This window comes from Netta rufina (genome assembly GCF_964035555.1).
Source record: "Netta rufina genome assembly, chromosome: 6".
Classification (NCBI taxonomy): Eukaryota; Metazoa; Chordata; class Aves; order Anseriformes; family Anatidae; genus Netta; species Netta rufina.
Window position 1 is genome coordinate 39,096,074 of NC_140129.1, and position 21,894 is coordinate 39,117,967.

At 44.7% G+C, this 21,894-nt stretch overlaps 1 protein-coding gene across 3 annotated transcripts in view; it reads left to right on the top strand.

Annotated features, from left to right (window-relative positions):
* The window catches only part of GALNT13 (polypeptide N-acetylgalactosaminyltransferase 13), a gene marked incomplete at both ends in the record, with an annotated part of 100,576 nt that overhangs the window by 32,851 nt on the left and 45,831 nt on the right, over nt 1-21,894 (top strand). For all 3 annotated transcript variants that reach the window (XM_084288807.1, XM_084288805.1, XM_084288806.1), the window contains 3 exons: nt 13,252-13,418; nt 14,411-14,618; nt 15,532-15,702. In XM_084288807.1, coding sequence (XP_084144933.1) covers nt 13,252-13,418; nt 14,411-14,618; nt 15,532-15,702 — 546 coding nt within the window. The remainder of the gene's footprint in view (nt 1-13,251; nt 13,419-14,410; nt 14,619-15,531; nt 15,703-21,894) is intronic.

Below are 21,894 nucleotides of genomic sequence, written 5' to 3' on the forward strand. Positions count from 1 at the left end.
ACATAGGTCGTCTGATGACTGTGAGCTAATGCAGAATTTACACAGCACCCACAGTACTCGTGTTTGTAAAATGAGGGAGAAAAATGTTAGATTTATTTAAAAATAATTAAAAAATCATCTCTCCCTTTCTCTCATCTCTTCATTCTCCCAAACAGGGATGTTTCTGAATAGACCTGATGTGAAGTCAATGAGAGCTTGCTTAGACTTCAGCAGGAATGAGGTCTCTCATCGGGAGATCACAAAATCCTCCTGCTGTGTGCTGAAAGGAATGTGTATGCCTGAATTCCACTCCATCCCTGCTTCTCTGTTGATATTTTAATTCCCTCTAATGAATGCAACTGTCACGCTAACTCTTTAACTTGCTTCCCATTACGCCTGGCGTAGCGCACCAAAGAGTGCCAGTCGATTGCCTGAGTTCTGTTGGTAATGGCCAACTTGAAGATTTTAATCAATGTCAGATCTAATTTGAACTAGCTATTGATTAAACCTTAAGAACAGTTTAATTCAACATAGAAATGTGTAATTTTGCTTCTGAGTGTATTCTGCAGCGAGAGAGGAAATCTATCTTTTATGAATGAATAGCTGCAAGTGCTATTCTACAAATTGCTAAACCATTATAATTGGACTTTCTTATCATGGAAATTTCGGTTTAAGTTAGCTGTTGTGCTGTGCGTGTGTGCTTATGAGCATATATTTTCTGATCAGAAACTCACATAAGAAAATGCTTTTACTTTTTTGCTCTGGAAAACCTCTTTTTTTAAAAACAAAAACAAAAACAGACAGCTGGCAGGGGTGTGCAGAAATTGTTTACGCCAATTATCGATAACCACAACATTTTAGATTCTGTATAGAATCAAAACAGGGATGTAAGCTGTAACGAATACCTGCATCATCAATCTTTACGTTGTCTGAAAATCTTAGATTATCTTTGAAAACTTCGAGTAGGCTGTGGTTAGTTCTGACTGGCCTCGTTGACTTCATGTTATTGAAACCTCTGAATATTAAGGGACTCATAACAATGTCTCATAACAATGCATAACAATGTTTCTTGACTTCTGATGAAGGCAATAGAATCCATTATTCAATTTCAATAAAAATTCTTGATATTCTTAATAAGCAATATAGTTTTCTGAGCAATATGGCAAATAAGTGTTTAGTATTTTTAATTTGGTTAAAGAAACTGCATTTAAAATTATCCATCAGCTTGGGTTTCCAAAACAAAGGCTGCAGGGAAGCCTGGGAACCAGTAGTGATTTTCTGATGATTTTTTTTTTTTTTTTTAATACGGTTCATCATACATTGTGAGGACTGAAAATGCTCAACTGTTGCTCTGACACTTTTTACAATGCAGAAATCGTGGTTATTTCTTGCTGGGTTATTTGGTTTGCCCCAACTCCCTGACAGCTCTGATGCAATTTACAAGTTGCTGGCGCTTCTTTCTGACATTTCACAATGGGAAAGGTGAGGAAGAACTTCAGAACTGATTTTCGCAACTCTGGAGGGAAGATTCAGTAGCAAATGCCTTAGGTGAATGTAGTTAACAAGGTCTTCTGTGACTGTGGTCTTTGTGAGATTATTTTTGGTACTTGGACCATTATGTGTATTGCTGTCACTGCACGTCCAGAAGGCCTCCTAGAAAGTGCATGGTATGAAATTTCAGAAGCAATAGGAAATGCTTTCATCGCTGTTTTGCTCAGCCTCACCTTTTTCTCAACCATAATCCTGGCTTAAATGCAGAGCTATGGTTTTGTGTTGGCTCCTTCAAATCCAGAACCGTGATATACAGTCATGGGGTGAGAAGAGGAGGCCCTGAAAGGAGTGATGTAGAACTAGCAATCACTGCCTGTGAGTATCTGTGAAAGTCCTTGGGTACCTCCGACTCTCTGTTCCCGGGCAAGAAGCTTTGATTCGATTTTTTGGTAAGGCCACTATATATTCTTCATCTGATTTAGCCCTGATAAGGGAGGGCAAATTGTTGTTTTGTGATCTTCACATCTAATCCGTTTGTCTTGCACCATCAAATATTGCATTAGTGCTTTTCCCAGCTCTCCGTTGCGGTGGTTAAAGTACACGAGTTCCTTTAGTGCCAGGTTTTGTCTGCCCACTGCTCCATGTAATTAAAAGCTAATTTATGTTTTAAGATTTTACTGTGAGTATAAAGTTATGCATAGAGAAACTATAAACCACCCATGAACAAGAAAGGTCAGGGAGAAAGCATAATTAGTTTCAGCTAGAAATTATTTTTAGATGACGATTCAGACATTATTCCACTTTGCCTCCGTGGGGCAGGGAGGGGGGTGATTACCTGGGGAGACTGCCGGTGGGGAGGAAGGTACAAGCAGGTAAATCTGTACAAGATCGAAGGCAATTCCCGATGCATAAATTAGCTTTAATTTATAAGAAGGCTTGTTAGGATTAAGAAATGAAAAGTAGTTCTCCAACAGTGAGAAAGACGCTCACAAGGCAACAGATGGCTTCTAAACTGAGACTTTCACCTGCGCTTTTGTATCACAAGAGGCACGATTACCAATTGTTGCTGTTTCCCCTTTGCTGCCCTGTCCCCCATAAAGCCAGGGTTCGGTCCCACCTGGCTTTGTGCTGTATCTGTACTGCAGCTTCCCATGGGGGGGCTGCCCGGGGCAGGGGCAGCATGCCATCACCCCATTGCCTTACCTGCCCTAAGGGAGAGGAGCTCCTCTCGGTTACGCTTCCACATAGACATTTAAGCTGGGGCTTCCAAATTATGGCCTCTCTCAAAAGCATCCTGGTGTATTTGGGAAAATTCTACCTACACTCTGTTTTCTAACAACGTGGCAGCTGCTGTGTCTCGGGGCAACCCCAAGAAGCCACAGGAGCTCACAGGGTGTTGTTTGTTAACTCCCAATTCCCCTGCTGCCAAAGCAGTACCCACCACCATGAGATTCTCATGCACAGGATTGCTACTGAAATTAAAAATGGATTGGTGGTGTTGTGTTGATTACCCTTGGAGACCCCTAGCCTCTACCAAGTGTGCCAGAGCTGCAGGAGCACCTCTTCAGGTGGGTTTGGGATCACTCCTGCAAGCCCCGCTCGACACCAGCAGTTTGCTTTACTTCACGCCACTACTGCCTAGCAAAAAGTGCCTTTCTTCCAATTACTTTATCAGAGTGACAACCAGTTATTTGTGGTTTTGGCAAGGAGGGAGCGATGCAGAGATGAGGATGCTGTGCGTGTGCCAAGTGGAGCCTGCTGCATGTGGGAGAACAGCCGCGGACACAAAGGGGAGGTGTTGGATCCCGCACCGCCGGCAGAGCGCCCGCGCGGAAGGAGAGCAGAACATGTGAACGCTCAGTAGGGTGTATTTGTACAACAAGTTGGAATTGAAGTAGCCTACTGGTGTTGATCTGAACTTGGATGAAGCTTCTTTACATCTGGAGGTGCACAGAAGTGGCAGAAATGCTGCTAGAAAGGGCTGCGTGTGGAGGCTGGGCAAGCGTTCTGGGCTGTTGGCCAAGTTCTTGGTGCTTAGCGGTGGCATTTATTTGTAGACACTGATACACGTGGATCTTTGAAGATGTCCTTTGTTCAGAGAACTTCCAGAGAGTGTGACTTCCAGAAATACAAACCTACTTCTCGTTGGCGTGCTGCTTTATGTGCTCTGCAGTCTGCTTTGGAGTTGGGCAGTTAATATGGGGACATAGGAAATAAAAGACCTCCTTCCTTAGCTGTAAAGTAGCTGAAAACAAATTTCAGTTCCTGGGAGCACTACTGTCAGCTTAGGGCAGTGGCCTCACTGGAGAGACCCCAAAAGTCATTCTACTTAAGTGTAAAGAATGGTATTACTTATGGAAAAATTGCTCTAAGGCAGGATCAAAAAGAAGAGCTATTTCCTTTATCGATGATTTCAAGTGACTTTGGATATTAATCAACACTTTAACAGTTTATATAAAATGAAGCATATTTAGTTCCTATGGCAAGGACCTTAATGGTATTTGGCAGGTATTGTTCTGTTTCCTTTCAGTCAAGAATTTGAAGCCAGCCCCAGTGGCCCCTTACCACCGCTCCTTTCCCACAGCGCCTGCAGGTCAGGGGGCACACAGCTTGTCCCCAGAGCCTTGGAGATGGGGACGGTGCTGGGAGCTGTGAAGGGGGTTGATTGAAGATGTTGATTTACCTGGCTTGCTTGTCTTGTAAAACTCTGTTGCTGTTTCACGTTTTTTAGGGTTACCCACATTACAAGGATAAGCGTGTTCCTACTTTTACCGCAAATACCCTAAAAGACATAACAGTGACAGGTTGAACTGTTAGGTACTAGTCCTCATGCGGTATGCACTTTGGGAACACATTTATAGCATTTTAAAGCACAAGATGCATATTTGGGCTAGGTAAACTTGTATCAGTTCTGCTTTTCCTTCGGCAGCAGCCCCAGGGCAGCACCCCCGTGTACCCCCAGACCGGTCCCATCCCTCTCCGGCAGCAGCATCCACCCTGGGAAGCGGCTCAGACCCAATTTGCTGCTTTAATAGCACAGGGCTGCTCAAGCATGAAATTGCTTCCTTCATGTAGAGCCGTCCCCTCTGCCGGGCAGGGCTCGGAGGCTGCTGATGCTGTGATTGCTGCTGCTGGCCCAGCCGGTTGTTGTTCAGCTTTCCTATGTACCTGTTAGGGAGACGTGGGGATGAGCCTCGAGGTTCAACTGAGAAGTGAGAACAGCCTGCAAAATTATATTCCGCAGCAAGAAACCAGCCGATCATAGTTTCTTTACTAAAATAAGAGCCCTTAGTGGTTAAAACGCATGGTTATGCTTGTTGTTTTTTTGTTTGTTTTGTTTTGTTTTGAAGAGGGCAGGGAGTGGGGCAAGCAAATGCCATCTCAGCCCTGCAGTGTGATAGATGCTTCTACAACCGGATCGTCAAGCACTGAATGTGGACAGCAAAGGCGTTAAGGACCCCTGGTTCAGCTTTTATCAGCACTATGCAGGGGGCTTTGGCACTGTGGGTGTGCACATCGCAGCATTCTGGCTTCGCTGAAACAAAAAGTGGCTGTAAGGGAAACTGCCAGCTTTGGATGGGCACCGTGAGCTGGCTTCTGGGCTTCCAGTTGTGCAGTGCTCGACTCGGGATGTGCTCCAGCGGGTCTCTGGGCAGTGCAGGGTGCAGGAGCAGTGATGTGCCCGATGTGCTGCCTCGGTGAGCCGCCCCCGGGGGGACACCCCTTGTCCCCTGCAGTCGTTCCACAGTGTAAAGCAGAGGGTGCAGAGCACCAGGACTGTGGGTTATGTCCATAAAAGAGCTGTTTCATGTGGGCTCAGCCCATGGACGGTGCTTCTGTATAATGAGAAGCTGCCATCTGCTCTGAATGCAGCACGGCGCTTACCTGCCTTGCAAAGCGCATCATGGAGCAGTGCCTTACTGGAAACACGGGGTGAAGAGCCAAGCGGCTGGCACCAAGGTATGGCACTGCTCTTGTCTTCACGTGCTGTGAGCAGAACTTCTCCCTTAGCTGGCAGCTCCAGATCCTGCTCTAGAGGCTGCTACAGAGCCCGAAGATCAGGCTGCCATCCTCTGCGCCAGGCAGATTGTGACAGACAAGGCGGTCTGTGGAAATGTTCCAAGTAAGAGATTTTGGGACCCAAAGTTAATACTTGCTAAAGTATTTTGGGAAATACATTAAGAAGTAGGGGAGGGTTAGCCTGGTGAATTTCAAAGAGGATTCAGCAATGATAAAATAAAAAATGGCGATGGAAATGGAACAAAATTAACGATGAAAAGCCATCGCAGAAAGCCTCATCTGATCGATTGTCACTTCCATTACAGACTTGTCCTGAATTGAGCTGCAAGCCACATGTAATTGCTATCATTTTCAAATTTGGGGGGGTATTGATACTTCCATTTAAGGGTAATATAAAAATCCCTTCAACTGACGGTTAAAGTACTTAGGACTGGCAGATCTTAAATTTTTTTCTTAATTGGAAAAAGTAGAGAAAGAAAGACGGGGCCTGTAGTAAAGTCCCCTGAAAAAGCATCCTCTACACAACGTTGTTTGCTTATAATATAGTAATAATTATGATACTAATAATACTGTGTTGTGTTATTATGATCTTCCTCAAACATAAAAAGAACTTTGAGCATTTAGTAAATGACTTCAGAAGTAACTTTTAAAATATTGAAGCAGAATTTGGGGTTGAAACCCCCCAAGGAATATTTGCTGTTCAGGCTATACCCGAAGCCTGATGAACAGAGGTAAGCTGAAGGGGTGCTTGGAGGGTCTTCACTCCTGCAAAGTGCAAACCTGTTTATACTCTGTAATGACATACCGGAGACAATTTTCATGAGATTTTCACATCTTTCATCTGCTGGATGTAAGACTTGATTAGCTTTGGAGTATTTTGATACAATAACATTCAGTAAGGCAATGTGGATGCGGTTCTGGCACAATTCTTTCCTCTAAGTGAAATAAATTCCTTTTCAGTTATTTCCTATTTACCTTTTATTTGCATAAAATTCAGTTTAAAATAGGAGCAGGTGCAATTTAAGTGAATTTATTAAAGCAGAGTTTAAAGCAGTGTGTATTGAGACGTGGCAGCAGGATCTCATCCATGGCAATGCGATGTTTCCCTGGCTGCGTGCTGGTTCTCTGCACGGCCATCAGAAATGGACCCTTCTGCAGCTCCTGCCGAGTTAGCAGTTACGTGGGGCATGGCAGGGGGGAGAAATGACAAATTGAGCTGAAAATAATTCTCCGATTCTGGCAGGGAATTCAAGCGCTCAGCCTTTTCTTCTGTTCGTAATATTGTACCACGTATTTCATTAGAGCGGTCTGAATTTCCTTGCCTAACAGACCTCACACATGCTGTATATGAGGAAGCTGTATTTAGGCCACAGGATTCTCTAGTCCAAAAGTTACCGCTTACTCAGGAATAAATTATTGCTTGCTGTGAGTGGTTGACTTATACTCCAAAGCGTGATTTTTAGAAACCAAAACCAAAACCCCAAGCAGTGGTGATCTGAACACGGCGCAGTTACCGGTGTTGAAGGGAAGGTTTGTGGCTTGGGAGCATTCCCCAAATGCAGCTCTCCACAGGCGCATGCGGAGGGCTGTGTCACGCCAGTGCTGCATTTAGCGTGGTGTGAGGTGCATGGTGATTTTTGCCAAAGGGAGATGGGGCTTTTGGTTGTCCTTCTCCAGGAGGGAAACCAGAAGTGGCCCTCTCTTATTACTGACCATGGAGTAAGCTGTTGGCTTGTGGGAATATTTTGGAACTGAAGTGTGCCATTCCTTACGTTTTTAAAGCCTGTTTCAAGATGAAATTACTTCGAATTCAGTTACCTATGAATATTTCTGTGGATACCAGCGCTACCCCCCTGGAATAATGCGATAGCTGTGTGTGCTTGAAAGCCTGATACAGCAGAGCACAAACAACTTTCGTTATGTGCTATTAGCATGGAATAAAGCATCATAAAGTGCGGAATAAAGCATCATAAAGTGCCTGGCGTATGATCAATACCCATTAATGTGGTTTGGCATCCTGTGAGGCGATGATGGCAGCTTGTTCTGGTTCCAGAGGGAGGTAAAGGAACAAGGCTGGCCACCAGCTTTGCCAAGCAATGGTGCATGCCCCTCGGCAGTGGTGAGTAACACCAGAGCATCGAGACCTTGCACGCTGGCTTGATTTCGTAGGATCACAGAATGGTTTGGGTTGGAAAGACCTCACAGCCCATGTAAATCCAACCCCCTGCCCTAGGCAGAGACACCTCCCAGCAGCCCAGGCTGCCCAAATCCCATCCAGCCTGGCGTTGAACCCCAGGGAAGGGGCAGCCACAACTCTGGGCACCTGTGAAATCCCGAGAGCAGAATCAGCTGGGTACACTGGTGATCCGCCCGGCTCAGGTCATCCAACATCCACTGCCCCAAAGGCAGCAGCGAGCGGTGCTGCTCCCCCTGCACCGCCTGCCTCCCAACAGTGCCTGGCAGCAGCACGACCAAAGAGCAGTGCTTAAGTCACCTATAAATAAATATCTGAGTTTCCCTGAGCTCACTTGGGAAATGGTAAGTATTTTCCCCAAAATTGGCGTGTGACACATACTTCTTTCCAAATAAGAACACATTTAAATACATGGCGTTGTTCTAGTATGTGTTAAAAATTAATGATGTTTCTTTCTGTTTTCTTCTTTGTCCTTTATTTAAATATTAATTCAATATTGATTCATCCTAGAAGAAAAACCACTTTGGGAATGTGATAACCTATTTAAAGGTGAATTCTTTCATTTTGTGTAAAGTAATTGTTGATCGTTCTTGGCAAAATGACATACCTGGACGTGACACTAAGACAATAATAATAAAACTGCAGAGAATTAAGTTTACTGGAAGGTAACCCTTCCATACAGAGATGAGTTTATTGATTTAATTTGCCGTATAACTTCTGATGCTTTGGCAGTCAAAGAAACTCCAGTGTTGTCATTTTTAGCAGGCAGTGCTGCAGATGAACTTGCTGCATAATGGGAAATTCATCGCTTCTGGTTATGCCAGTCTTTGTTACGGGTCTTAAGGTGCACTTCTGTTAAATTATGAGTGAGTTTTTCTCATGTCCTGACACTGCTCTCAGTTTTAGAGCTCTGACCTTGTGTTGTATGTGGCAGTGTAGGTACGAGGCGTGATGGCTGCCCTGGATGAACTGATGGCTTGTGGTTGCATGAGCTGCAGGGAGGCATCCGTGCTCAGGAAAGGGGCTGCAATAAGGTGGTGGCTGTGGAGAGCTGCAAGAGGAAGAGGTGTGTGTGGCAGGGCTGTCCGAGGGGTGTCAGGAGACCTCTGCCTCATCCACCCACCTTGCTGAACCCCTGTGAGCACCTGGCAGGTCGGTCACAGCTGGGGTTTAATGGGCACTGTTCAAGTCCTCTTCATATCTGCATAGGTGTGTCCGTACGTGGTGATACAAATAAACGCTTGCTGGATACCTGAATGAAAATGCCACCACAGCTGCGCATGTAGTATTAATGAGAACATGGATCTGAATTAAAAATGGACGGAGGATGCACTGTGTGGCAAGCCAAGGGTTTACTAATTCAGTGCTGGGAAGTGGTGCATTCATCCTTCTTCTCTTCCTATTACCTCAGCCTGCGGCATGCACTGCTGCTGGATGCTCGGTCTGCCTGCGCCTGCAATCCGGGATCCCCGTGCTGTATCGGGCCGATAACCCCTCTATATCACTGATTCCTGGGCTGCCTCCTGTTTCTCTTTCCTAACCTGTGCCTGAGCTGTGTGAGACAGCTGCCCTGCCCCGCCGCTGATGGGGACGGAGCCATGAGGGAGCATCCTGCTGCTGTGCTCCTGGAGAGGCTGCGTGTGTTGGTGCTGGTGGCACCGTGGTGGCCGTGGTCCTGCAGCAGGGTGGTCGGCAGGGCTGGGCTGGCTCGGCGTGGCACAGCAAGTCAGCTGCAGCAAGAGGAATTGTGCCAGTGTTCAGTGTGACAAGCCTTTCCTTTGCGTTTTCATGTTTTGCATTTTCACTGATGCAAAGCACCAGAAGGTAATGACTAAATAATCACGAAAATCCCCCGAGCCGTATAAACCAGATATATTTAACATAGTTCTTTGTTCCCCAATGCGTCGTATCAAAAATACTACATAACAAATAGTATATAATTGTTATAGTCTCATTTTTTTCCTCCAAGTATTTTGCTTTTCTGTATGACTTTCTGTCTTGAGTTGCTTCCTGAGAGCTTTGGTACCATTCTGGAAGAGAGAAAATCACAGCGCAGCCCTTCATGTGCACGTAATTTGCCAACGGGAAAGATGGTAAATAGAGTCTCACTCTGTTTCCATGTTATTGATCTTGAAAAATGTGTTTTTCTCGCATTTAAACAGCTGTATTTACTTCATGTGTATTCATAAAGTAACATCTGATGACTGCATGAGAAAAACCAATGTTTCTGGGAACGTGTTTCCAGTGTTGGTGCATGTTGAACAATCAGCACGCATTGTAAATAACGGAGGGGAGGCAAAGCAGGAGGCCTTGTGCTTGATAGCTGTGTGAGGAGCAGATGACTTATTTATCACTTCGTCAGTGCGCGGTGTATTTTTGAAGTAGAAAAAATGCAGCGTGAGTCACTGTAATTATTTCGGTAACGGGAAGTGGAAGGTTTTTATCCTCCCTGTGCTTACAAACATCTCCGTGTGAGCAGGGTGCTCAGCAGGTGTCTGCTCGCTGGAACACCAGCAGGGGTGGGACAGGGACTGGTGGTGATGAAACTGTCCTGGGGAAGGGCATGGGACGGCAGCAGCAGCAGTACTGCCCTGCAATACTCAGGTCTTTAAGGTGAGCGTAACGAATTGCTACGCCATGGTGCTTCATGTTTTTCTTGGAGCCAAAGTGGCTGGCATCATCAGATGGCCTAAATAACTTAGGCTGTCAAAAGCTGTGATGTTCAAAGACTTGGAGGGAGCCCAAAAATGTGTACAAAACCCTTTCTGATAGCTAGAGCACAAACATGGACAACCCCCAAATTTACCTTTGCTTTCAGTGTTACTGCCTGGGCGATGCCTTGCCCCTGGCCTCTGCCTCACATAGCAGAGGTGCCGTGTAAGCTCCCAAAAAGCTCCCAGAAAGCTTTCCAGAAGCTCCCAGAAAGCAGGAGGAAGTTAAACTCGCTGCAGAGCCTCGGTTTTCATGGCTTCTGGGTTTGCTGCGTGTTGGGGGTGGAGGTCAGCACGGGGCCCACTGCGCCGCCCAGGCTGGGCTCAGGGCTGCTCTGGGCAGGTTAAGTGCTGCAATAACATCTAATGAAATATGGATTTTATGCTATAATGCAGACAAAGTACCGGCATTTACATTTTCTACTGAAAGCAAATGACCCAAATTAAACAGTGTATGGGTTTAATTTAGTCTCTGATGAGCAGACCAGATATCAGCAAATCCCAGTTCATCACTTGATGTAGCTGAGAAACTATACATAGCATCCCGCCAGAATGAACTCGTTTGGAAATGGAATAATCCTCCTCCAGGGAGGATAATCCCACCGTGTAATTGTCTGAGAGACTAAGGAGGGGCGTGCAGAGAGCCCTCGGTAGTGACAGGAGAGGGATTCCTGCCTTCATGGTGCATTACCTCATGTGGTCACTGTGGAAGCTCTGAAGGACATGCAGTAAGGATGCTGCTCCCAGGCTTTCATGGCAAGATTTGTTATCATTTAGATGGTTCTGCTGCAAAACATAGGACATGCAACCTCTTGAGAAACGTCCTGAACTTACCTAGCCCTTAGCTTTTCTGGGTACCCTCACATACCTTGGAGAATAACCAGAACGACAGGTAAAATTGTGGAGATCTTGGCAAACACGACCTGATGACAAACATTCTGTTCCTTAATATTCCCCTTGTACTACCAAATCAGCGTTAAGCTGCAAACAAGGAGATATCTGTTCCTTCTCTTCTGGTCGTTTCACTGCTGGTGAATATTTCTGAACATTTTTAAACATGATCTTATGTAACATATCTCTTCCAATTTCCAAAATTGTATCTGTTTTAAATGTAATTAAAATGATTGTTGTGAAATATGGGCCAATCAGGCTTGTGCCAGCTTTGTATATGCCCTTTCAGTGTGCTTTTGAAATAAATAAATTCGAAATGTCTGGGTTTGGACACATTGTTCTGCTAAGCTTGCACTCTTAGACACCTCAGTGGACGTGGAGGTTAATGAGTTACAAACTTTTTTAATATGAACTTTGAATCTAAATCATAGCTGATGTCTAGACATATAATTAATCAGATGGCTGAAGTTGCAAAGGCGGGATGCTTACAAGCAAACTCCAGTGGTGCTCATCAAAAGGATGTCAGGACTGTTACGTACATGTGCACACATATATATGTGCTTATGTATATGTGGATAGCTACTGTTAGCCCCATTTTAATGGCAATGAGGCAGAAAAAAAGCTTAAAGAGAGTTTTGTTATGGTAGATGATGTTTATGAAAGAAACTTTATGGACAAGCTGAGTTTTGTTTAGGGACTTTAGCCATTTGTTTCATGGCTCTTCATACAGAAGTTTGATGTGCTAAGGAGGCTTCTCCTAAGGAAGTATTGCATTTGCTGGACTGGTTGATTTTTCAAATAACATAGATAAAAGTGATAACATTGTGCTTGTGTCACAGAGAATGCAGAGTATATACATGCTAGTAAATAATTCATTAATTTAGATTTTTTTGGTGAAGCTTTGAATATGCGGTATTATGAAGAATATGCACTAAAATCCATACATAGTTTATTCGTACTTCATGTACAAGTTAATTCACTAATGTGTGTATACCTCTGCTGAAGAAAGCAAATACATGCTTACCTATCTGTGCTGGAAGTGCCTTCCTGCATTAGGAGCATGGTAATAATATCATGGTTAGAGTAGAAAATCCTAAAACAATGAAATATCAGAAAATAAAAAATAAAGTAGTGGAAACTATTTTAAGTCACCATGGTTAACAGTCCATACTGAGTGTGTTTAAATAGATTTGACCTGTGCTGACAGATGGATGTAGGTATGCTTGTATTTTTGAAACGTGTCAGATCTGGAGAGAATAAACTGATTTCTGGATTGACTTTAGTAGTAAGCAAATAACTCTAATGTGCATTTGTAAAATCAGCTGTGTTTGGTATCTGTTGTTCACTTTGCCTTGATTTCTGCAGTTTCAGAAAATAGGTGAGATATTCGCCGCTTGTTCTTGCACTGAATGGGCATACAGAGTGTTCTGGAAAATAGTAATTTTTTTCTTCTTTTCGAGAAGCTACTGAAAATGGGAAGGCCTCAGAGGTGTGTGCATCTGAAATCATAGGATTTGGGATTTGTCACAATAAAAGACTTGCTTAGCCTAACTGTTAACTGCTTGATATGCTGTATGTTAATTGCACCTTGTCTTGTGTGCAGCCAATTTTTGCATTTGAGGTGCCAGCAGTGCTCAGGCTGTGGCTCTGGATGCTGATTTCTGGGTGCAGAAACACGTGGGAGAGAGGAGCCCTGTGTCTCCGTGGGCAGTGAGTGCAGTGGTGCCCCACCTCTGGGGGCTTCTCCATGCATTCTTAGCAAGAAAACACAATTTACAAGTCCCTTTGCCTCTTGGTCTTCTCCGTTGGGAGCATGAAGAGATCAGTAGCTGGTTTGCAATATATCCTGTTCAACAGGCTTAGAGCTCCTTTTCCTCGAGACTTTCCTGTTGATAGAGCTCCTTAGGTTTTTGTTAAAGATTAACTTCACCCTTTCTATCTATTTTTTTCTGTATGTGTTGGCAGGTGCAAGACAAAAGTCTACCCTGACGAACTCCCGAACACAAGCGTAGTCATCGTGTTCCACAACGAAGCCTGGAGCACTTTGCTTCGGACGGTGTACAGCGTTATAAACCGCTCGCCTCATCACCTGCTTGCTGAAATCATCCTGGTCGATGATGCCAGCGAGAGAGGTGGGTGTTTGCAGGGAGGAGTTGCACTTCACGTGTCCTTGTAGCGCCGTTTGGGGATGCTGCACCATTGCATCGATAGGCAAGAGCTAAAATACAATTTCAGATAGTAACAGAGACGAAGGTTGGTTATCAGGCTGGAAGGCTGTGTGTGGTGCTCCTAGCCAGAATTTCATTAGTCCTGTTTTGCACTATGGTTTCTCATTTCACGTTGCTGCGAACAGCAGAATCCTTCTCCATCTCTCTCTTTTTGTCTCTCAGGAGCCCTGTGCTGTGCTTCAGGTTTTACTGAATGTCCAGGCTGAGCCAATTTCCTTCCACTGCTCTATTGATAAGCTGGTATTTGCGGCTCATTTCTTTTGGTGTTGTCCCTTTTAATTTAAAGTAACCTTATTTTTAAATCGGTGTTTAGAAATAAAGCTGTGAAACGTGAAACTGATATTATCTGGAAAAGGGAATCATGTTCTGTAAATGGAATGGATGGAACCGTAAACATCTTCACCTTGTGCGAGACCAAGTAATTTTTCTAAAAGCAACAAATTTAGGAGTTCTAGAGGGTTCAAATGGAGAAATTCATCAAATATAGCCATATTTGTATTTAGCTGTAGCAAAAGTGTAATCATTTTACACTCAGTATTGATTGTTGACTTATTTCTAGGAAACTGATTGTGACTTACTTAAAAATCTTTTTTTCTGTGATGTTTCCATGAGGTGCTGGGATAATTATGTGTGTCTGCACAGGCTGTTTTCCTTGGCTGCGTTGAACCAAGTTGCAGTATGAACCCCTGTAGCTCTGCTCTTGGTCTTCAGATAATCTATAAATGTGTCCAAATGCATTTCCTGGGTTATGGCAGCGCTCATGCATGGCAGCCCTTGGACGGCTGAGCACAACACAGACACTCTGCAGGTAGATTTGGAGTCCTCAGGAGTTGCTGAACCCAGCTAAAATAACGTGGTTTTTGGTCTTTTCTTTTTTTTTCAATTATCTTTGGCAGAATTTTTGAAGACCTCACTAGAGAATTACGTGAAAAAGCTGGAAGTCTCCATAAAAATCATTCGGATGGAGCAGAGGTCAGGACTGATCCGCGCACGGCTGCGAGGGGCAGCAGCCTCCACGGGGCAGGTGATAACCTTCCTGGACGCGCACTGCGAGTGCACCCTGGGCTGGCTCGAGCCGCTGCTGGCCAGGATAAAGGAGGACAGGTGAGGTGGCTCTCGGGTGGCCGGGTGCAGGGAACCTGCCTCCAGCCTCAGCTGGGGCTCCAGGCCATTCCTTGATCGCTGTGCAGCTGAAAAAAAAAAAAAAAAAATAATAAAAACAAAGTAAAAATGAGAAAGATGCAGTGAGCTGAAAAAGATTTTAAAAGATTTAAGAGAAAGATATAGTATTCTGTAACATTTATGTCTAAATCTCATTCGAAATATATGATAATCTTTTGATTCTTACAGCAGATTTCTGTTGCAGTGGTCCTAGCCCATCTTTCTCCCCTCTTTTCACCCTGCGCTTCCTCTTGTCCCTGTGACCTCCAATAGTCTCTGAAATTTGCTTGCCTTTTCTTTTTCCTGCACGTGCATGCCTGCAGACACAGGAGGTGGGCTTTGTTCTCATGTACCAAAGGTGTGTTGCGTGTGCTCCATGAGGCATGGGCACATGGCTATGGTAAAACCTGCCCTGCTCGAGTCCTGCAGCCCCAAGCAGAAATATTCCTGTGTTTATCTCACCAGTGCCAGCGTTAGAAAAGAGGAGAGGTACGTGGGGGGAACTATTGCACGTAAGTAAGAAGTAAGGAGAAGAATTTGCCAGCACTGAATGGTTCGTGCTGCAGGGGTGAGGTGTGTGGCAGTCATTCCTGCCATGCGGAGAGGATTTGGCTGACGAGCAGGAGGCCCCAGGCAGGGTTAGGAGTGGGCAGCTTTCAGCTTTTGGGTGCACAGCAGGAATCAACATCCCCAAAAAGCTGCTGACCAGAGAAAACATGAAGTCTGCACAACCTCATTTGTGGAAGAGAAGCTGGAACCGTGGTAAATTGGCTTTTGTGCACAGGAGCCTCAACGTAAAACCATGGGATATTCAGAAAAAAGAGTTTGGTTTTAAAGCCATTCTTTTTTCTTACAGGAAAACTGTTGTGTGCCCAATCATCGATGTGATCAGCGATGACACATTTGAATACATGGCTGGGTCGGACATGACTTACGGGGGGTTTAACTGGAAACTCAACTTCCGCTGGTATCCAGTTCCCCAGAGAGAGATGGACAGGAGGAAAGGGGACAGGACCTTGCCTGTAAGGTAAGGAGAGTGAACCAAGAATACTACACATTTGACTCTTTAGCTTGTCCATGCAGATAATAACATCTAATACTTAAGATTTTGCTGCAGTATCAGATACTGTACATGTCAGATAGCTGCGGCACACTGTTCAGGGCAGAAAAAAACAACATCTGACGTAGCCTTAATGCTGAAAGGTGGTTATCAGAGCTGAGAAAACTCATTACATTTTCTTTTGAACATTTAATAATTCAAACTAATACCAGCTATGTAAGTATTGAAGTTCCCTGTATGTTTGTTTTCTGCCAATAGCCTCGTTGAACTTATGTTTACAGTTACTACTGTTTTCATAATTGAAAATAAATATTACAACATATTTCTGAAAAGCAAATCTTTGAATGTTTAACCCCACCATTCGGTTATGATAATTTGCACTTCTTAAAAGATATGCTTCTGTTGCCTAGAAAATAAAACTGATGACAGTGCACACCCAGTCAAAACTGATCTAAGTATATGTCCAGAATTCCTCTGATCCTTCCTAACCTCCTTCATTTAATTGCTCAACCAAGGTCTGTAGCAAAACCTTGAGGAAAATTTTAAATGAAGTTGAAACCAAACAAATTGAATAAATTACTTGCCATGGGTTATTTGCTCAGCTCTAATAGCTTCTTCGGTCTTCATGAAAACTAAAATAAAAAATAAAATTTAAAAAAAAAAAAAAAAAAAAAAGCTCTCACAAGTGGATGTAATGGTTTCAAACCTGTCTAAGAGACATGATGAAGTGGAAAGAATTTCAGTCCTGCATACCCCCAGTTGTGGGCAACAGGCAGATAAAGAGAGAGCCAACTCAGGGGACAGCAGCTCACAGCAAAGCTTTGCAAAAAAAGAATCCAGGTAAGGCAGTGGGTGGGCAAAGAAAAGCTTTTCAAAGCTACTTACGCTGCAGATGGCCAAAATCTGTCATTTTATGTTCTTCAAAGTCTGGAGTCAGGGAAGCGCTGCATTTTTTAGATTTCTTTCTCAGGAAGCCATCTGAGGAACCACCTTGTTTTCCTCTTTACCCAGCTAAAGAGGAAAGCCGTGCCTCACCGCTGAAGCTGGTACTCAGAGGAAGGCAGTAGATGCTCGTGCACAGGCAGAAGGGAGGAAGCCGCAGGAGGCTTCGGGGCCGTGTCTGCTCCCAGCGTGGGCTTCTCTGGGCAGCTCCCCGGGCATCTCAGCCCTTCCCCAGCTCCCACATCACACATCCCTTCCTTCTGGGCACCGATGGGTCAGACCAGGACCCGGGTCAGCTCTGTGCCGAGGGAAGGTCTCAGCAGGGCATCTGCCATTGGGTTGTGGTCTGGGTTTCTCACCCTCTCTGGGCCAGTTGTGCCTGGTTTCCCAGATATGTGCATGTCAGTGCCTTGTTTGGGTGTAAAACCCTTGGGAAACGCACGGTGGGCAGGGAGCAGAGCTGTGCTGGAGTCCGTGGGGTGGCTGTAAATGCAAGCGGTGCCCCAGGGAGCAGAAGCGGACCCTGTTGTTAGCAGAAGGGTGATGGAACTGATTTTTGAGTCAAAAGAACTGTGTTTCTCGTGATCTAAAATTTTATCAGCCAGCTGTGAAGTCAGCTATTTCAGTCAGCTGTGCCAGAAGCTATTTCATTACAGCTGAGGTGTGCGTTAAAATTCGTGGAGTTCATTATCCTAACGAGCTGCGCAGCCTCACGCCTCGCTGGCTGCTGCTCCCCTCGCGTCCTTCGCCTTGCGCTAGTTCTGTCTCTCCCGTGTCGGATCCATTCACAGACACAGGGAGTTTTCAAAGAAATGCAAATCCAAGTCCATATTTCCTTATTTTGAAATAAAGGACTACTTAAAGTTAATCCAGAACCATACATGTAATTGGCTTTTAAAGTTATTAAAACAAGCAAACAGAAAAAGCAGCTTTTCAGTTTTTTTCCCTGCCAGCTTGTAGCTGGTGATTGTGCGTTTTGGGACTCCTCCTGGTAAAGATGGGTGTTAGTGAGCAGAGTGGGGGTGAAGGAGCCAGAGGTTAATGACAAGTGCAACATGCTCCATAATTATCCCTTTGACAAGTGTTTCAGAGTGAAGCGATAGCTCCAGGGGTGTGTAATTGTGCTGACTGAGGCACAAATTGTTAGCTTTTCGACACAGATGCCCTTTCTGGCCACCTAGGGGAGAAATTTTGGTCTCTTCTGTATTGGCATAAGATGCTCCCTACAGCCCACGTCATCTCCCATTTTACCTGGTGGGAGGGGAACCTGTGAAGCAGCTGAAGCTGCCCTGCTCCAGCGTCTTATGGATGCAGGAAATGAGAAGTGAAGGCAAACGCATCCCTCTCACTTGACCAGGGAGACTGGGGACTCAAACAGATCATCCAAGCATCTCTGTTATGGTACCTTTGGTACCTTCATCTAGGAAATAACAGTCAGTAGGTCATCAGCTGCTTGCAGTGCTAGCTGCTATCTGCAAATGCTTATCAAAAGCGGTCCAAGAGATTGTAGCAGTAAATCAGTCTCAAGGTGTCAAACACAATAGCAAATTCAGCATCCCAGGAGAAAAGGTGTAATATTTCAGCTAAGTTCAGAACGTTTTTGGCAACCGCTGCTACCTGACTATTCAAGAATTGAGAGGCTACAAAGAAAGAAAAGTGTAACCCACACCACAAATTTCGAAACAAATTGATGGCTTCATTTTTTTTGTTTGTTTTATGTTGCTTTCACCATTCTGTAACATTATTTTAGTCTTACATATACTGAATATGTATGCATGCATATTTTTAATTTGTAATCAATGGAATGAGCATAGAGTACATAAAAATTGTTGGCTTACATGTTAGTTTGTGCATATGCGTAATATAATCATTGCACTCAAATTACACTTTTTGTTACACTAAAAAAGCCATGTAGTTGGAAAAATTACTAAAATTTTTACCTTTCATAATACCATTGATAAATTCCTACCATTCCTTTTTAGATTTAATATCACACTGCATGCGTTTTCAAACTATGAGGGCAGTGAGGCCGTGGCCCAGGCTGCCCCGAGGTGGGATTTGGGCAGCCTGGGCTGCGGGAGGTCCCTGCCCATGGCAGGGGTGGCTCCGGGTGCGCTTTGAGGTCCCTTCTGACCCCAACCCCTCTCTGGCTCTTTGAATTATTTTCTATAGGATTCACTGTTTGGGTGTAATGTTTATTATTGTATATACATTTTTATGACAAAGACCAGAATAGCTTGCTGCTGAGAGATCACTCGTTGGTATGGACAGTGCTCAGCCATCCTGTATCCTGTGACCACTAATCCCAGTGCTAAGTTAAACGTAGACCATGAAGTGTTCCCAGAAGGTACCAGGTTCTTTCTAGCTAGTGGGTGTGAAACACAGCTTGCTTGTTTGTTTTATGGAATTAAAGAAATGGTTAAAGTTGTAAGTTAGGTGTTTGAGTCAACTGCAACATCCACCCTTGCTGGAATCTCTGGAATTGATGGGAAAAGGTTAATTAATTCAGTGACTCTGATGTTCAAGCCCTACAGCTAATTGTCATGCAGTACAGCTGTAGGAGAACTTTCTTACTGGAATCTATTAGAAAAGTTGGGCTGTTTGTCATATTTTTAGCAAACAGAACGGTGGGATGTGTAGGTGCCTCCCATACTAATTAGCAGTGCTTTGCCATGGACAAAACGGGTTCTGGTGTAGGTACACGCACATACGCCATTGCAGCTGCTGGGCTTTACACGTGAGCCCGTAGCACTTTCCCCCCCTTATTTTCTTCTTTTGATTCTTAAGCACTCACTTAACATCCTTTTCCTTGCTTTCGTGTTCTTCTTCCTTTAGCTAGCGTTCTGTCAGGTCAGCTAACACCGTGACAGCGTAACCTTTCCCAGAGCAGTCGAAGCGGGTAACCTTTCCCCAAAGAATCACAGTTTTGTGAAGGTATCAAAAGTGTTTCCAGGTTGCAGATGCTCCCGTTTACAAGTGGTAGGTGAGGGGCGGCAACGCCGATAGTGTGGTGCCCGCTCAGTGCCCCCAGTGGGAGGGAGGAGGGGATAAGAGTCAGTGTCAATTAGGTAATGGCATTTCCATCCTTGTTTATTTTTTTTTAATGTAATTATATTTTTTTACATGTATAATGATCAGAAGCAAAAGAAAGAATATCAGGGAGCTTTCAGTCAGTGCAATATCTTTGCTAGGACCAAGACCATAAAGTGAGAATAGGAGGTGGAAATATGTAGAAGAAATACCTGAAGAAAAAATTGGTCCTAGAGACAGAGCTGTTGAAGACAAATACTTCATTCTGAGGCGCATTGCAGAAATCAAGTGCAATCTTTGGCTTTGAGAGCAAACATTACCTGAGCCAGAGAGCTTGGGAGGCTTCCAGGTGGTGCTGCAAGGTGCGTTTTGTACTCTGACAGTACAGCACCCCTCAGGGCTCACGTCTGTGGGCCGGTATACGCCCAGGCCCTTTGGTTTGAATAGTGAATTCTGTTCCCTGCTGTTTTAAAGCACCTCAAGGGTTTGATCTTGTTTCCATGCAAAGTAAATGCAGTTGCTTCCAGCGATTGTCACGATTGTCACGGGAGTAACCTCTGGCTTTGCACACTTTGTAAATGATTAGGCCTTTTCAAAATCTGTTATTTAAGTGCAAAGCTGGCTTCTGTTCCCAGAGGGCTGTCTGGGAGCAGGACCTGGGTGGCTGCCCTGAGCACAGAGGGAGCTGGCAGCCAGAGCTCTGCCCCCAGCAGCTCCTCGATGCCCCTGGCCCCGAGCCTGGCTCCAGCATAACACCCTGCTCACTGCCCGGGGAGCAGTTCTTGGGGTTAGCCCTAGATAGGGCATTTTGGCCCTAGACAGCCATGCAGTAAAGGTGCTTCCTGCAGGTGCTCAGGTGGGTGTGGGTAGATCAGAGAATTACTAAAACAGAGTCCTGGGCAATGCAGTCAGGTCTCAGGTGTGGCCCATCTCCCATCCAGTGGTAATTGGTCATGGAGAGTGCCAGCGAAATGCAATGGTTTTGTTAAAGATTTCGTTATTACCTTCCTCTTTTTCCACTGAAAAATCCTTGGCCAATATTTGTACATGTTTTGTCGATAAGTGAACTCATTGCTCCTTCCATAATTTTGCCAGGGGCACTAGAAAACTGCCTGTGCCGTGGTCAATTTAAAAATATCTCGTCTTACATCCGCAGTATCAGAACCAGAGCATGTTTCTGTGGGTATTTCCATACTTGCCCTTCATTTAGTTATGACTAATGCTGAACTGATCAGCAGGAAGCAAGGGCCTTGCCCACCGTTGCTTGAGGAGCGTTCCTGCACCCGATGGCTTCATTGAGCAGAGGTTGAGCCCTGACCACGGTACAGACGTGCACTTAGAGGCATGACTTTAGACCACACTGAGCTGATGCGCAGGGTGCAGGGCTTAGGGGAGGTGATGGCGGGTGGCTGTGGGCCCAGCTCCCCTGGCCACACCATGGTCTCGAGTCCCCTTGAGGCTGCTCAAGCTGGCGTTGGGGGGGCATCTTTGGGATGCTGCAAAACCAGAGCTGTTAAAACCCCTTCTGCTGCACTGCTTTCTTTCTGTGAAGTTAGAGATGTAGATACAGGAACGGGAATCCTGCTTGCTGCCAACAGTTACAGAAATGAAAAGCAGACCGTATCTCCAAAATGAAATGAGAAGTGGGTTTGAATGATGATTAGCATTAATCATAACATATTACTGTAGTTGCTAGTATGACTCCAAGTAGGCAAAATATAGCTAATAAGCAAAAAGCTGAGAAAAAATGTAGAAACCCTGCCTCTTGCTAAAATTACTGTTTCAGCTGTTTTTACAGTGAGAGCTCTGCAGATCTGTTTATGCAACATTAAATTTACATAGCAGAGAATAGTCCTGCCTGCTACATTTCAGTTATTTAAGAATCTGTGGCATAGATTGGTACAGAGTTACTTACATTTTTACAGCCTGAAATTCAGCACTTTCAATTTCAGTTAGCAAGTAGTTAGGGGAACGCATTTTTATTTTTCATAAACTTTTGCCTATGGCATTTCTGAAGAATCCTGATCTTGATGTACAACTCAATTGCATCATTCAAAAATCATTTACGTTGAATCTTTGCAAGAATGGAAAATTTGACGGTATTCGAGCAAACTGCCTTCCTCCAGGGAAGGAACTGAAGGGAGGAAGGGGAAGGACAGGGGGCACAGGCTGTGGGTTTCAGTCCCA